At 39.7% G+C, this 16683-nt stretch overlaps 1 protein-coding gene across 4 annotated transcripts in view; it reads left to right on the top strand.

The window, feature by feature from the left end:
• The window catches only part of LOC104601624 (Flavodoxin family protein), a 37167-nt gene extending 25116 nt beyond the window's left edge, over nucleotides 1–12051 (top strand). The window contains exons 8-12 of one of the 4 annotated variants that reach the window (XM_088900995.1): nucleotides 2438–2583; nucleotides 2736–2863; nucleotides 10338–10457; nucleotides 10800–11016; nucleotides 11126–12051. In XM_088900995.1, coding sequence (XP_088757121.1) covers nucleotides 10341–10457; nucleotides 10800–11016; nucleotides 11126–11655 — 864 coding nt within the window. In that variant the 5' untranslated portion in view covers nucleotides 2438–2583; nucleotides 2736–2863; nucleotides 10338–10340 and the 3' untranslated portion in view covers nucleotides 11656–12051. Of the gene's footprint in view, nucleotides 1–2437; nucleotides 2584–2729; nucleotides 2864–10337; nucleotides 10458–10799; nucleotides 11017–11125 lie in introns of those variants that run through there. The other 3 variants (XM_010265040.3, XM_088900994.1, XM_010265081.2) reach the window with 3 other exon arrangements.
• Nucleotides 12052–16683: the final 4632 nt, after the last annotated feature.

The raw sequence follows: 16683 nt of genomic DNA on the forward strand, positions 1-16683 counted from the left end.
CTAAGTTTAACTCTTTTGCTAACTGCACCCCTTGAAGTACTACCAAGAATTCAGCCCTAATTGAATCCCCCAAGCCTACTGGTCCTGAAAACAAAGCAACAATGTGCCTTTTTTTCCTAAACACCCCTCCAATTCCAGAGGGGCCTGGATTGCCTTGGCTACTTCCTTCAAAGTTTAGTTTTAATGGAATCATCATCCAGAGGTGACCAAAGAGCACAAACCAGCTCCTTATATGAAGAACTCTTAGCCACCTCACCCCAATTACTCCCAATATCATCAAAGGACAAAAGAGAGATGCCCATAGTTCTGACACAACAAATCACCCTAGTCAATCCCTGCTATTTATAATATAAATTACTTGAAACCCCCAAATTTGAATATGGATATCAACCATGCCCATCTTGTCAAGAATATTTTTTAGTCCTGGTTTTGACAATTACTTATATGAAAATATCATCAAGTTAACTTTTTGATTTCATAAACAACAAAAATACTTAACTAGAGATGATATTCTCTCCCATCTTCAGTGTGTTTGGATCTGTTACTTGGAATTGGATAATGAAAAGTACTGATAATTGCCTGATTGTCATGGTATAATATCACGGGAGTTTGAAACATGAATCATAAGTAATTCAAAAGAATAAAAAAGGCCATTACCCAATGTTGGTTCTAGGTCCCAGCTATCTAAGGTCATGTGAGGGGTAGATTGGGTATTGTCCTAACCTTTGGCATTCAAAAGAATCTCTAACCATATTTATGCAAATATTAATGTCCTCCACTATCCCTGAAATCTTCTAAACACCCTTTTAAAAACTATGTTTTTGGCCAACTAAGTTTCATACATAAATTGATCCTGGTCGTTCAACTATTTGATAAGCAGTCATTCTTTGATAAATGATCACTATGAGTTAGACTCGATAGAATTTGATTAATCCTTTTTTTTTCCTGTAGTTAAGGTGGGGAACTGAACCAAGATTCTCTTTCTTCATCATCAATTAGATCACTATTCATGACCCAAGATTCTATTTTATTATCAATCTGTCACCATTCATGGTTTTTTTTTTGTTATCAATGAATGTATCTCTTATTTGTAAGACTTAGATGTCTTATATTTCTTGAAAAAAGTGATTTGTTGATGGGCTTTGATATGATACCAATGAGGTCAATGAGATTGATATTCAAATATTTCTTCTTAGAATGGATTAATTTGCACGTTGCTACTAGAAGCAGAAGCTCATATTTCTTCTAGAGTCTCTTAAAGTCTTATTTGTTCCAGAGCAACCAAAAAGGGACTCTTTAACCACAAAGAGTGTGATCAATACATTTCAAACCCATACACAGAGTTCTTCAACAAAAACACCTTCCTTCACTTCCAGGAACTTGGAGCTGAAGTGGAGGGGTAAATACACACTTATGCCCAGGTCTCCACTTAAGAAGCCATATTATACATCTAGGTAGGATGCTAGAAAATTTTTGTAATAAGTGTAGATGTTTCCCAATAATTCACCCCATCAATCTAAGTGTAGCCTTTAGACACTAATCTGGAATTATACTTAATCAATCCATCAGTCTTATATTTTACATTAAGAACCTACTTGCATTCTATAAGTTCTTTTCCTTGTGGAAGACTAGCCAGTTCCCAAGTATGATTCTTCAATAAAGCATCCTTCTTTTTCCTTGGATTTCTTCCATTCAGAGCAACAGATAGCTTCTATAACATTGCTAGGAATAGAAAAATAATAGATACTGAAAGAAAAGCATAGCAGGACAGAAATAGTTGCTCATAGTAGGACGATAGATAATTTCTATAACTCCAGATTTATGCTTGATCAGGGCTTGGTTTTTCTCCATTGATGGATGTTGCTGACTGTACAGCGGTACAGTCTGTTGACATCAGCAATCCGCAATGATGATGTCAGCATCTGATCAACCTAACAGTGATCAATGATGAGAGAGAGGCCTGCTCTGATACAAAGTAGTTGACCTCTATTAGAGATTTGAGATTTTATATAGTGAAGAGGAGAGAAGAAAAAGCAGAATAAGAAGAAACAGAGAAAATAAAAATATTGAATGTGGTTTGTTGCAAAAGTCTACTTGCATGCCCAGCACAATAACCTTTATATAAATGATAGAAAAAATTTATCTTTGCCCATTATTAACAATTGAAAAACAGTACTCTTATAAGTAAACCATTGGCTTTCAATAAGATAGATGGATAGATATATAATGATCAAGAACAATATCAGAAGCAGTTTTACCTATTGGCTATTTGTTACTTAAAATATCTGTTGTCCCCCTCCCTCCAAATCATTCTTGGGATATGGATACTTTAACAGTATTTTTTTTTTCTATTTCTTTGTATGAAATATTCAATTGGAGTCTAAGGTGTTTGGTTATACTTTTTTCATTGAAAGGTGAATAATCTGCTTGATTTCAGGTTCAGCCTAGAGGAATTGAGAATATTCTTCCTGATTCTCTTAAAAATGTTTCAAGGTTGCCCATCAGACTAAAAAAATTTGTGGAATTGACAATGGATGTTGCATCAGCTTCTCCTAGACACTACTTCTTTGAGGCAAGAATATTGTATGTTCAACATATTTGGTTTTATTAGGACACTGAATTTTAACTTTTGTCAATATCATGCCTCCCCACCCCCTGTGTGCATATTGAGTTCTGCATATATTTTGTTCTTTTCATCCTAATAAGTTTTAAATGTATCATTGTCCAAAATCTAGTTGAAGATGGATGGAAGGATGAAGTGGGAAGGCAATATTGGCAGTAATAATTGCCATGAGTACAATGTCAATATAGGTATGCTGGAAAGTCACTTCTAGTATGACATAGATATGCAGGATAAAATAAGGTATGCACAGATACAAGTGGGAAATCCATATAAATCTCATAGATGCATAAAGAATATTATATTAATGATAAAAAATGATTGGGGAGTTGGAAGTGCAGAAATCATTTGTTTTAGGTGTTTTAAGTACTACATGCATTTGCCAGATCAACACACACACACAAACATGAAGCAACTACAAATCTTGGGGAAGGAAAAGGAACAATAAAGAAGGAAGCTATGTAAATGGTATACATGCTTAGGTATAATAATTTGAAGGTTGGTACTTATAAAAAAAATTAATAATAAAATTTGAAGGTAGGAGCTCAACTACAAAGGAAGATTGCCTATATTAAATCACTTGCTTGTGTTAAAGATGTAAATAGTATATGGTGTCACTGTGTTGGATTGTCAAGTTTCAAAAATTGGAAGGTCTCTTTTACATATATGCAACCTATGAAGCACAGATAGTGAGGGTTGGTAGGGAGGACATCCCACTTACTCACTTACAGTTTGTTGACGATACGATCTTGTTTTGTGAAGGAGGTAATGTGAGGTTCATTAGGAATTTGAAATTAGTGATTCAACTTTTCGAGCAAATGTCAAACTTGAAAGTGAACTTCGGGAAAAGTTGTGTAGTGGGCATGAATATGGAGGAGGGAGAGGTTAGGGAGAACGCAAAAGTGCTTGGGTGTGAAGTTTCAGGTTGGCCTTTGAGTTATTTAGGTTTGCCCCTAGGTGATAATCCCAAGAGAGAGAGTTTTTGGAATCCGGTGGTGGAGAGATTTGAAAAAAGACTTGTTTCTTGGAAAAAAATTACCTCTCCTTTGGTGGAAGGACTTCACTGATCAAGGCCATGCTAGCAAATTTACCCATTTATTTCCTTTCAGTGTTCAAAATTTCAGTGAAGGTTTCCAGTAGGTTGGAGAGATTAATGAGAGATTTCCTTTGGGAGCCAGGAGAGGAGAAGAGGACCATAGAGTTAGTTGGAAAGTGGTGACCAGGAGTAAAGCTTGTGAAGGTTTGGGGCTTGGGAACATCGGGAAAAGGAACACGACCCTCTTGGGAAAGTGGTTGTGGAGGTTTCCTTTAGAGCAGGAGAAGCTATGGGCTAGAATAGTGGCAAGCATACATGTGATGGAGCAGAATGGATGGGATGCTGGAATCAGAGCAAGGTCCACAAGCAATTCACCTTGGAAAGCCATTCATGGTTTGCTTCCAGTCTTCACCCCACTTTGTCAGGTATGACTTGAATTCTAGTACTTGCATAAAATTCTGGGAACAAACTTGGGTGGGGAATGTTCCACTTAAGGACTTGTTTCCTTCTTTGTATGCTCTCTTTGACTTTAAAAATAAGCCAATTTCTTTTTTCATCACCCCTTCCTCCTCTAGTTCTGGGTTTGGGTGGAACCTGGGTTTGAGGAGGGCTGTGAGGGACTCTGATTTCCAGTGTTTTGAGCCTCCTTGACCTTCTTGATAATGTCTTCATTGACCCTTCTAAGGTGGACTCTAGAACTTGGACCTTGACCCCCATGGGCTCTTTTTCCTATGCTTCCTTTTTCAAAGTCTTATGTCAGCTCACCAGTCCTGCAACCTCCCCTTTCCCGACCAATGAGGTTTGGTGCAGACCAATTCCTCCTAGGGTTGGCAGTTTTTGTTGGGAAGCCTATCTAGAAAGGTTCAATACTGGTGATTTGCTTCAAAAGGAGAGACCTAATACATGCTTGTCACCTCATTGGTGTGTTCTCTGCAAAGCGGATGGGGAGACTAGTTTTCACTTACTGCTGTCGTGCCAATTTGCAAAGTCAATTTGGGAATGGGCTTTTTCTCTTTTTGGGCGCAAGTGGAATCCTCCATCAGATTTGCGGAGCCTATTTTCCCCTTCTTTTTTCAGGTGGCGCATGAAAAGGGGAAGGACTATGTGGAGAGGACTGAGAGTTGCAGTATGCTGGTCTTTATGGGAAGAAAGACATCTTAGAATCTTCTCGGAAGAAGAGAGAGGGGCTGAAGAATTGAGGGCTGTGATCCATATCAGGGCTGTACAATGGCTGAAATCTTTAGAGCTATTCACAGACTACATAGTGGATGACATGTTGAGGAAGTGGGGTGAGATTGCAAGCTGCATGAAGTCCAAATCAGTTGTGAAGGTGTCTTGGACACCACCACCTGCTGGATTCCTAAAATTGGACTTTGATGGGAGCTGTAGGGGGAATCCTAGACAATCAGGGATTGGGGGTGTTTTTAGGGATGAGAATGGGGTCATTTCAGCCATGTTCTCAAGTCCAATTGGAGTGGGGGATTCTCTTAGAGCTGAGATCTTGGCAGTTATGGAAGGAGTTCAAAAAGCTAAGGAGATGGATGTTAGAAAAATCATAATTGAAGGGGACTCGGAGGTGGTGATAGGGTGGTTGAGAAAAGACAACTGTGAATTATGGAAATACAGCAATGAGAGGAGAAAATTCAAGTGGCTGGTGCGGGAAATGAAAATCAGGATGAGTTGGGTTAAAAGAACAGCTAACTCTCTAGCTGATGGGCTAGCTAAACAGGGGATAGAAAGGGATGTAATGTTTTAGGCTAAGTTGTAACTAAATTGCTTCTTCTTTTCCTTTTCTTTCTTTGAGGACTTAAGTTGTTTTTGGAAGATAAGAGTGTTTGTTTCCCTTGCTGTAACTATTCTTGTGATATTTTAATAAAATTGCTGAAGTTGTTATTGATAAAAAAAAAACACAAACAGTGAGGGTTTGCAATGAGAAATAGCATCCTTTGTAAGAGGTACTGGGCAGTGGGCATCATTGGGTGGTCATACAGTATAAAGAACCTGCTACCATAATACATGTGATGTCTACGTGGATGAAGTCAACAAATTCAAATGGTTAAGTAGCAAAATGACTACAAGGATACAATGGGTTCAAGCGTTGGCTAATGGGTTGGCTGAAACCTTAACCAAGCAGGGGATTAATAGGACACAATTGTATTTGGGCTCAGTTGTAACTTCATACTAAACTGATTTCAGAGGCTGCAGCTTGGATCCTGGACATTGAGATTGATTAACTTGTTAATGTGGATGAGGTAGCTGATGGCCTTTTACAAGAATCATGGAGGGAATATATCTGTTTTGGAGGCGCTAAGCCAAGGGTGAAGGGTGATGTTATTATGGGAATATGGGCATTTACTAGCATTGTATTTTCTTCTCTTTGTGGTGCATTGTGTATGCTGCTTAGTTCCCCTCCATAGTCCATACTAGAAGGCAGGGGTGTAACTTTTTCTACTATTTCTACATTTGAACAAGACCTCTTTGATCTGACTGGGCTTCTTTGCATCCACACCCCTTTTTTTAGCCATCACCATCTTCTAGGCCTTGTCCCAACTATATGGGCTACATGAATCCTGTTCTGCCATTCCATTCTGTTCAGTGCCATGTCCTTTGTTAACACCCCATGTCCTTTTGGTCTGCCCCTAGCTCTTCTAGCCCCTTCAACTTGTAACAGATTAGTGCTGTAGATGGTCTTCTCTGCATCCCTACAAAGTGGCAACATAGACTTTTAGTTTACCCAAAATCTAACAGTGAACAAAAGTTCTTTGTTTTATTTTAAAAATCCTTTTTTGTCAATTTTCAAATTTAAAACCCGAAATTTTCATTTTAAATGGAAATTGATACACTGAAAAACAAAAAGAAAGATGGAAGTGCAGAGAGCTTTGAATTAAAAGAAAATATAAAAAAGAATTTCAATTCATTTTCGATTTTGTGACTTAAAGGTAGTTTTGTCACATTATGGTTTGAAATAACAATTTTAGACTAATTTTAACAGTAGGATCACATTTACAACAGATCTATAAAACATAAAAGAATCAATGCAAAATTGAAAAGCATAGAGGGAAATATACAAAACCACTGAAAGATGGGGGCATGGAATTGTATGCAATAACTCCTAAACAATTTAGAAATCACAGCATTGAGGTGCATGCATAAATAAAAATTAGTTATTCAAAATAGTAAAATAAGAAATTAAAAGTATTGGAATATTTAAGTGTTCACACGAGATATTAATAGGTGGTAACAATCCTCACCGTGAGCTCTACAAAGGATACATCAATTAGGAGAAATACAGAGGAAAGGTCTTCTCTTTTGTAGGTTATCTAGAGTGTACTTTCCCATGGAATACTTCCCAACAAAACGCCACAATTTTTTGGGTAACTGGATTGCACCAAATTTCTTTTGATGGAAAGGGTTGGTGAGTAGAAAGTTGAGAGATGGACTTGAAGAAAGAAGCACAAGTGAAGGTTCCATTGGGTCTAGGAGTCCATACCCTCTTATCTAGCTTGGAGGGATCCAAACAAACCTGATTAAGACAACCAAGCAAGATAGAAAAAGATTCAATTTCATCACCCCTAAGTCCTCTACGAAACCCAAAATCCCAAGTAGGATCTAAGGGTGTTCCCAAAGGTGAGACAAATTTTGAGACCACCTCTTTTTTGTACAAAGAAACAGAAAATAGCGAAGGGAACAAATCCTTTAAAGGTGTGTCTCCTACCCAAATATCCTCCCAAAAATGAACAGTGTTGGCAGATCAAACTTCATACCTGATAAAATTGAGGAATTGAGGAAGGGTGTTGTGAATGACCTTCCAAGGTGCTGTTAGGTTAGCTTGCCTTGATACACCAACATCCCATCCTTTCTCTGACCTCCCATGAATGCTTCCCACCACCTCATGCCACAATCTCTCTCTTTCCAATGGCCATCGCCACAACCATTTCCCTAACAGAGCTTGATTTTTTCTAGTTACCCTCCCAATTTTTCAATTTTTCCAATTTTTCCAAGTGATCATTTTTTTCTTGTCCCGACTCCCATAAGAAATCTCTCATTAACTTCTCCAGTTTCCTAGCTTCCCTAACTGGTATCCTAAAAACAGACAAAAAATAGGTAGGTAAGTTAGCCAAGGTAGCTCTTATTAGGGTAATTCTCCCTCCTAAAGAGACATAATTCCTCTTCCATGAAGCTAATCTCTTCTCAAACTTTTCTATCACTGGGGTCCAAAATCTACTCTTCCTAGGATTTGCCCTTAAAGGAAGCCCTAAGTATGACATAGGCTAAGCAGAGGTGGAACACTCAAGACACTCCGCATTAGCCTCGACCTCCCCTACCTCCAAATTTATACCCGCTATGCAACTCTTTTCCAAATTTATTCTCAAATTAGAAATACTTTCAAATCCTTTGATTAGCTCCTTTAGGTTTGCTACCTTTTCGCTAAAACCTCCTTCACAAAAGATCATTAGGTCATCTGCAAACTGAAGGTGGGTGACGGGGACTTGGTGTCTCCCTATTCTCCAACCCCTAATGGCATCTTCACTGTCAGCCTTAGTAATGATCCTACTAATCACATCAGCTACTAAGGTAAAAAGGAAGGGTGAGAGTGGATCCCCTTGCCTGACACCCCTGCAAGCTGGAAAAAGTCCCTCACCATACCATTTACCAGAATAGAGTAGTGACAAGTACTGATACACCCAAAAATCCAACTACACCACTTGTCCCCAAATCCACAGTTTCGCATAACCTCTAATAGAAACTCCCACCTTTGGGCTTGGCTACTTTCGTTGTTTGGGAGTAGTTGGAGTCTACCAGCAGAAGTTCACATGCTCTTCAACCATTCTACCTTTTATTGGCCTACAAAAATAGGGAGAATTATGTGGAGATGTGCTCGTGCTGCCTTGATTTGGACTGTTTGGGAAGAAAGGAATGTTAGAATTTTTCAAGAAAAGGAAAGGAGCAGTTAGGAATTGAAAGACTGTGTGTTAAATAGGGCAATACCTTGGCTGAAGACCTTGGAAATCTTTCATCAATTCTTCTTTAATGACCTTTGGAGAATTGGTCAGCAGTAGCGAGGTGTTCATCCCTAAAGGACACATCAATTACAAGCTGGTCTCCTCCATCCGAAGGCTCACTGAAGTTGAATTTTGATGGAAATAGCATGGTAATCCAGGATTATCCGGAATGGGGGGTGCTTTGAGAAATGAGAAGGGAGAGATTTTGTTGCTCTACTCAGGTCCCTTGGGAATTGGGGGCTCCATCAGAGCAGAACTTTTAGCTGCTGTGCAAGGGGTGCAATTTGCAAACCAGCTGGGGGTACAACACCTAACAATCGAGGGGGATTCCAAAGTGGTGGTGGGTTGGTTGAAAAATCCTGAAGAGGCTATGTGGCGTTACAAGAATGAAATGAAGAAATTTAGTTGGTGGACAAGGAATATGTTGGTCACTGTACAGTGGGTGGGGAGATCAGCAAATACTTTGTCAAATGTGTTAGATAAGCAAGGGGTAAATAGGGAGGAATTGTTTTGGGCTCAGTTGTGATTCTTGCTTTTCTTTCCTGGTTTACTTGTAAGATTCAAGGAGGGGCTGCAGCTCGCTCCTCTCCTTGGGATGTTGTATGAACTCACTCTAAATCTGCTTCTGAATTAATGAATTTATTATCATTCATAAAAAATATTTAAGTGTTCACACTTTGCAGCTTGATCCTTTAGTTTTAAGGTTTCATGGTGGCACTAGTTATGAGCTTACAATACAATTGGAAAAATGGCTTTCTTGGCTGTGATAGGTTGGAAATTGAAGGAGATTCAGAAGTGGTTGTAGGCTGGCTGCAAGGAAATAATGCAGGTCAATGGAAATACTGACATACCTAAAGAGAAGCTAGATTACTGATAACAATGGAAATACTGCCATACCTAAATATAAGCTAGATTAGTGATGGATTAGAAGATCAGTAAATGATCAAGCAGATTCTTTGGAAAGGTTGGGCTCTAAGGGAAGTGATGTTCTTGGATACAACACTTCCGGAATAGAGAATCGAGGGTGTATTTGGGGGGCGGGGGCTGCAATATGCAGTCCAGGGGTTTGAAATTTGCACTGTTTGTTATAATACTTCTGTATGTATTTACACTACATCATTAAAAGTTATAGTTATCAATAAAAAGGCTTTCTTTTTTGTTTTGAACCAGCAGGAGAGCACACAAATGATTCAACTTATCTGGTAAAGGAAAAATGAGCTTATATAAAATCTATGGAACTATAACCTATCAAAAAAAAAAAACAAAATCTATGGAACTATAACTATCAGAAAAAAAAAGAAAAATCTATGGAACTGGATTATAAAAGTTCCTGTGCACATTGTGCATGAACTATGGCTGGCTAATTTATTATTGCTTACCAGATAACGCATATTCATGCCAACATAGACATGCATCCATGTATAGGTAGTGATGCAACTTCTAGTATGTATTTTTCTTGGAAGTTATTTTTTTCCTTTAAATGAATTGTACTTATCCTATATGACTCTACAATTTCTTGTTGTTTAATTGAAGGAATTAACGGGATTGCAGGCTTTATTGCTAATATGGTTTTTCCTAATTTCTATTAAATTATTCCAACTGTTCTGCTTTTACTGAAGGCCAGAAAATGGTTGTGCATTTCATTTAGTGATCAAGTATACTGATACGGTGTCTCCAGGTCATGAGTTTCTTTGCAACTGCACAGCATGAGAAGGAAAGGCTTCAATATTTTGCCTCACCTGAAGGGAGAGATGATTTATATCAGTACAATCAGAAGGAACGCAGAACTGTCCTGGAGGTAAACTAGCTTCTTTCCTTCATCCATGTTCTAAATGAATATACATTTTCTGCTTGGTTCATCTTTTGATTTCAGACTTAGACGTCCAGCCATGCATTTGATTCTTTATAATCTGGTCTACTTTAGTACCAAGTATAGCAATTTAGGAACAAGTAAATCAAGCTAAAACTTGAAATGTTAAGAGGGGATGGCTAGGCTTTCATTTTCAGACTTTCAATGTATAACATTTTATATATAAAAAGCTATTTTTAAATACTAAATAACCTCCTAACTTTCCTTTTGCTTTTACTTGTTCAGTAGATTGAACTTGCTTCATTCAGGAACTGATTGTCAGTGTTGCAGGTGCTAGAGGACTTTCCATCTGTGCAACTGCCATTCGAATGGCTAGTGCAGCTGGTTCCTCCATTAAAAACCAGAGCATTCTCCATCTCTTCTTCTCTTTCAGCTCATCCAGGTCAAGTACATCTGACTGTGAGTGTGGTATCATGGGTGACACCGTTCAAGAGAAAGCGAATGGGTCTCTGCTCAACATGGTTGGCTGGACTTGATCCTCAAGAAAGTATGGATGCATACAAGCATACTAATAGAACTTGTGATATTCTCAATGCAAACAGTAAATCCCTATACATCTTCTATGCTGATGTTCTTGGTTATTTTGTTATGAGCAGGAGTTTGCATTCCAGTATGGTTCCATAAAAGTTCACTTCCTTCCCCACCACCATCGCTCCCCCTCATTCTCATTGGCCCAGGAACTGGTTGTGCACCTTTTCGAGCATTTGTAGAGGAAAGAGCAGTGCAAAATCAATCTTCGTCTATCGGTCCGGTTATGTTCTTCTTTGGTTGCAGAAATGAGGAGAATGATTTCCTATACAGAGATTTTTGGTTGTCTCATGCACAAGGATGTGGGGTACTCTCTGAAGACAAGGGTGGAGGTTTCTATGTTGCCTTTTCAAGAGACCAGCCACATAAGGTCTACGTGCAGCATAAGATGCAAGAAGAAAGCCAAAGACTTTGGAACTTATTGAGTACAGGTGCTGCTGTGTATGTTGCAGGTTCTTCAACCAAAATGCCTGCGGATGTTTTGTCATGCCTAGAAGACATTATAGCAAAAGAAGGTGGAGTGACAAGGGAAACTGCTGTGAGGTGGCTAGGGGCACTGGAGAGGGCTGGTAATTACCATGTTGAGGCATGGTCATGATGTAACCAGTTTCCCCATGTTCAATGGCATTCTTGTCAACTTAGAAGAAATGGACTTAAGATTGCATTCTGAATTTTGGGTTGAAAGTAATAAGATATGATTTGAGGGTCCATAATTTAATAATGCATATGGTACTGAACAGAGCGGAACAGGGTTCATGTTGCTGACCTCATAAAGTTGAGACAAGGCTTTCTCTGAGTTAATGTTATTCTGTGTTTACAGACTTAACAAGAAATGTAGCACAGTTTGCTATGTATATGAAGCGATCATACAAAGTATGCAGAGAAAAATTCAATGAGGATGGAATTAACAACCCTTTGAGAAATTGACTGGAATTTAAAAGGGGTATCATGTAAGATTGGCATTATACGTGGTTAAAAATGTTTTTATTTTTTATTTTTATTTTTTATTATTTTTTACGGACTGATATTTCAGGGTTAAGCATATTAGGACTTAGAGGGCTTCTTATATTTAAACAGACACCCCTAACTCCCTGTAAACAGTGTTTCGGTTGGTTCAAAATCGTGTCCGATATATCACTACGTTTGATGTTTTGAACTTTATCCAAGGTTCAAAGTATCGACATGTATCAACCCGTATCGGCCGATACGTATCGTTCTGGGACTCCTCCGATATGCCCCTACAGTGGGTGTATTGGAGGTCTGACCGGTTCAGGGGGTAGAGGAGACCTAAACTGCCCCCTCTGAACTGGTTGCAAAAAAAATAAAAAAAAAATGCTTGAAACACTATCGATTCGCTCGATACACTCATACTGGCGTATCAAATTTTTTAACCCTGACTTTATCGTAAAAATCCTATGAGAATATTTCCATTGGGAGAATGACTATTCAGCCCATCTCATAAATCTTAGTCTCGCCGTACAGGTTGGATGAATTCTGACCGTGGATTGATGCCAAATCCATCAGCATGATGCGGTTTGGGGGGGGGGGGGGCTATTAGTAGACTATGGGGGGTTATAATTTCAGAAATCTGCAGTGTACTTCTCCATTTATTTTATTGGAAGTATTGAATAAACTATTAGATATGATGGGAGTTTGTAGTACTACAGTCTTGATATTTGTTCCAAATCAATCTGGTCCACTATGAGTCCAGTACAGAAATAATAATATCCAATCCGTTTATTTTAGGGAGAATGACAGTTTAGTGAAGGGTCATAATTAATAGGTACAAAGTATAGTTGGAGTAGGTGCTAGTTCAGAATTGATGCCAATTGAGGGGTATGAGTGCATGAAGTGTAATTTTTTGACTTTTTGAATGTTTATAGATTTGCAATGGAAATTAGAAATCTGCATTAGGCCTGTCCGTACTTTTCCATTTATTTTATTGGTATAACTGATAGACTAAGAGGGGGTTGCAATTCAGATTTCTGAGATGGATTGCAGTCCACTTATCCCTTTATTTTATTGGTATAACTGGTAATCTGACTTGATGAAGAAGGGAAACTGATAATAAGGGAATTCGAAAGTCAGTCTTATGCCATCCAAAAACCATAGCCCTGTTACCCTGCTTCAGTTGGGACAATGTGCAATGACCAATGATTAAGTGAATTCTCATACATGACATCTTTAGCACCATTGATAAATAAATAAATTATATAATATCTTTAACATGATTAATTTTGAATATGATATAGAAAAGATATGATATCATGATACCAGTTGATATGATATCTGGTATCATTATCATGATATCCAGTATCATTATCATGAATGTGGTAGCCAATCAGGGGTTATTTATCAAAATTCAAGAATTTTCGATTGAAGAATGGTGTAACATTATAAATAGGATAACGAGTCTATTGTGTTTAGGTAACTTAACCATGATATTCTCATTTCATAAAATGTGGCTTCTGGCTCATATTATAGCCAAATCCTGTTATTATGCATAAAAAGGAGGGATTCTTCAAATTTGAAGAATTGACTCATTAAGATTTTAACAACATTGTCAAGGAAGGATGGAATAAAGATAGAGCCAGGTTAGAGTTAAAAAATGGAGAGAAATCTTCGGTAAAGTAGAAAACGAGCTAAATTGTGAAAAGTTGTAAGGGGAATTTATTATTTGTATATTAAAACAAAACTGGTTACCTTATATGGCCTCCCTCTCCTTTCTCTCTTTACAGTTTACCCAACCCAACATTTTTAACCTCTCCTCCTTATGCCATTTTCAGTTTTCTCTAAGTTGCCACCTCAGAAGGAGCCCTCTTTCCCTTTCCCACCTCCAACTAAATGGTTTCATTTACACTCAAATCAATTGCGATTTTGTCACGGATCTCTTCTCGTTGCCGAGAAGACAGGCTAGGGTTACCCCGAGCTATGGTAGCCACACCGCTCGAAGGGGAAACTTTAGAGGAAGAAAATGATAAAAAAAAAAAGGAAACAAAAACAAATTTAAGTGGTAATAGCTCGCTTTATTATTCCATTCGGTCTCCCTTTGTTCATACAAGCCTTGCCACGTCAGCACTCGAAACAACCTCCGTAACAACCTAACGATGGCAATCATAACAGACCATGATTGCCTTCTAACAACCTATAGCAGAGAATATTCGGCTTCAGAGGGGCGTAGGTAGGGATCACGACACTCCCCCCTCCTTGATCGTTGACTCGTCCTCGAGTCGGACATTCGGGAAGTGTTGACGGAGGTGGTCGTAGAGCTCCCAAAGCGTTCGCTTGCGGTAAATCTTCCCAATGGACTAGCACTTCCGTGGCAGCCTGGTTACCTCGCCGAACCATCCTTCTATCCAATATTTTCTTCGGGTAAGGAAGAAGAGACCCGTTGGATGCTGTGGGCGGTAGGGTCGTCTGGATCCGAATCGGGTCCCTGACAACTTGACATGCACGACTGGGTGGATCTTACAATTATCGAGCAAGGCGAGTTTGTATGCAACCTCCTCGATTCGGGCCAGGATCTGGAATGGTCCGTTGTACCGTGCAACAAGTTTCTGGGAGTGCCGAATAGTCACTGACATCTGTCTATACGGTTGTAGCCGGAGGTACACCCAATCTCCTACCTGGAAGCTTCTTTCAGATCTCTTTTAATCTGCGTATCATTTCATCCTGTTTTGTGCTCGGCTTAGATTCTCCCTGAGAATACGAAGAGCATGGTCCCTCTGTTTTAGCTCTTCTTCCACCGCCTGGACACGGGTAGTGCCAGGCACGTAGGTGAGGAGGGTTGGTGGTGGCTGTCCATACACTGCTTCATAGGGGGTGGTGTTGGTGGAGGAATGGTGTGAAGTGTTGTAGCACCATTCCGCCAAAGGCAACCAACGGGCCCAGTGTTGAGGCCGCTCACCCGCGAAACACCTAAGGTAAGTCTCGATCATTTTGTTGACAATTTCAGTCTGGCCATCCGTCTGTGGATGGTAAGAGGAACTCAAACTGAGTTTAATTCCTTGCAACTGGAACAGTTCTTGTCAAAAGAGCCCTGTGAACAACGGGTCCCTATCACTGACGATTATGGTCGGCATCCCATGGAGTTTAAAAACTTCAGAGAAAAATTTGGGCCACCTCTTGTGCAGTGTAGGGGTGATGCAAAGTAATGAAATGACTATACTTGGATAGGTGGTCCACCACCACAATGATGACCATCTTTCGTTTGGATGGAGGCAACCCTTCCATAAAGTTCATGGAGATTTCTATCCAATTCCTCACTGGCATTGGTAACGGTTGCAACAGCCCTGGAATCGGCAAGTTCTCTCCCTTGTTTCTCTGGCATACCTGGCACTGCCTAATCCATTCTTTTACCTGTTTTTTGTACCCCTTCCAATAATAGACCTGTTGGGTACGCCTCATGGTTTTGTGATAGCCTTCATGTCCTCCAACAGGGGAAGAGTGGAGTTCTTCAAATAACTGTCTTCTCAATGGGGATTGTTCCCCAATCACTAATCTTCCCTGTCACCATATTAGTCCATCCTTGGCTTGTATTTATTTTTCTCCCCTTCCTGCTGAATCTTCCTGACCCATTCCACTAACTGGGGATCTTCTTGGTGCTCTGCTTGGAGCATATCAAACCAATCTAGAACTGGTCCGGATACTGAGCTCAATTCTGAAGAGAACCGGGATAGAGCATCCGCGGCTGAGTTTTCTCTCCCTTTCTGGTAATGTATTTCAAAATCCAACCCCATAATTCATTTCAGCAGTTTCTGTTGGAAGGGGGTGTTTATCTTCTGATTCATCAGGTGCCTCAGGCTTTAGTGGTCTGTTTGGACCACAAACTTCTGTCCTAACAAATACTGCCTTCACTTCTGTATGGTCGAAACCACCGTAATCACCTCTTTGTCATATATTGCCCCCCCCAAATTCCGAGCACTGAGACTCTTGTTGAAATAAGCAATGGGTCTCCCTTCTTGTGACAGAACTGCCCCTATCCCATTTCCGTTGGCATCACACTCCAAGGTGAAGGGTCTCGTGAAATCTGGGAGAGCCAACACCGGGGCTGAAGTGATCAACAATTTCAGTTCTTGAAATGCTTGATCCGCTTCTGAATTCCACCCCCAGGCTCCCAAGTGGTTTGGCCAGTTTACCGTAATTCTGTATGAATTTATGGTAATACCCAGTTAAGCCCATAATCCTCTTAGTTTTGATATGGTTCATGGGGTAGGTCAGTCCTGGACGCAGCTCACCTTAGCGGGGTCAACGGCTACCACTTGCTGTCTTATCACATGTCCTAGATAGTCCACCTGTGCTACCCCAAATCTGCACTTGCTTCTCTTGGCATACAACCGGTGGCATCACAGGCGGTTAAGTACTTCTTGAAGGTGATTCCCATGCTCCTCTACACTTTTACTGTAAACAAGGATGTCATCTAAAAAAACCAGCACTGTCCGCCTTAATAGGTCTTGAAATATCTCATTCATCAAGGCCTGGAAGGTTGAGGGGGCATTAGTGAGACCAAACAACATCACTAAGAACTCATAATGTCCTTGAGTTCTAAAAGCTGTTTTGTGTATATCTTCCTCTCTGACCCACACCTGGTGGTAGTCAGACCTAAGGTCCAGTTTCGAGAAAATGG

This window comes from Nelumbo nucifera, chromosome 3 (assembly GCF_055504915.1).
Source record: "Nelumbo nucifera cultivar China Antique chromosome 3, China Antique-T2T, whole genome shotgun sequence".
Classification (NCBI taxonomy): Eukaryota; Viridiplantae; Streptophyta; class Magnoliopsida; order Proteales; family Nelumbonaceae; genus Nelumbo; species Nelumbo nucifera.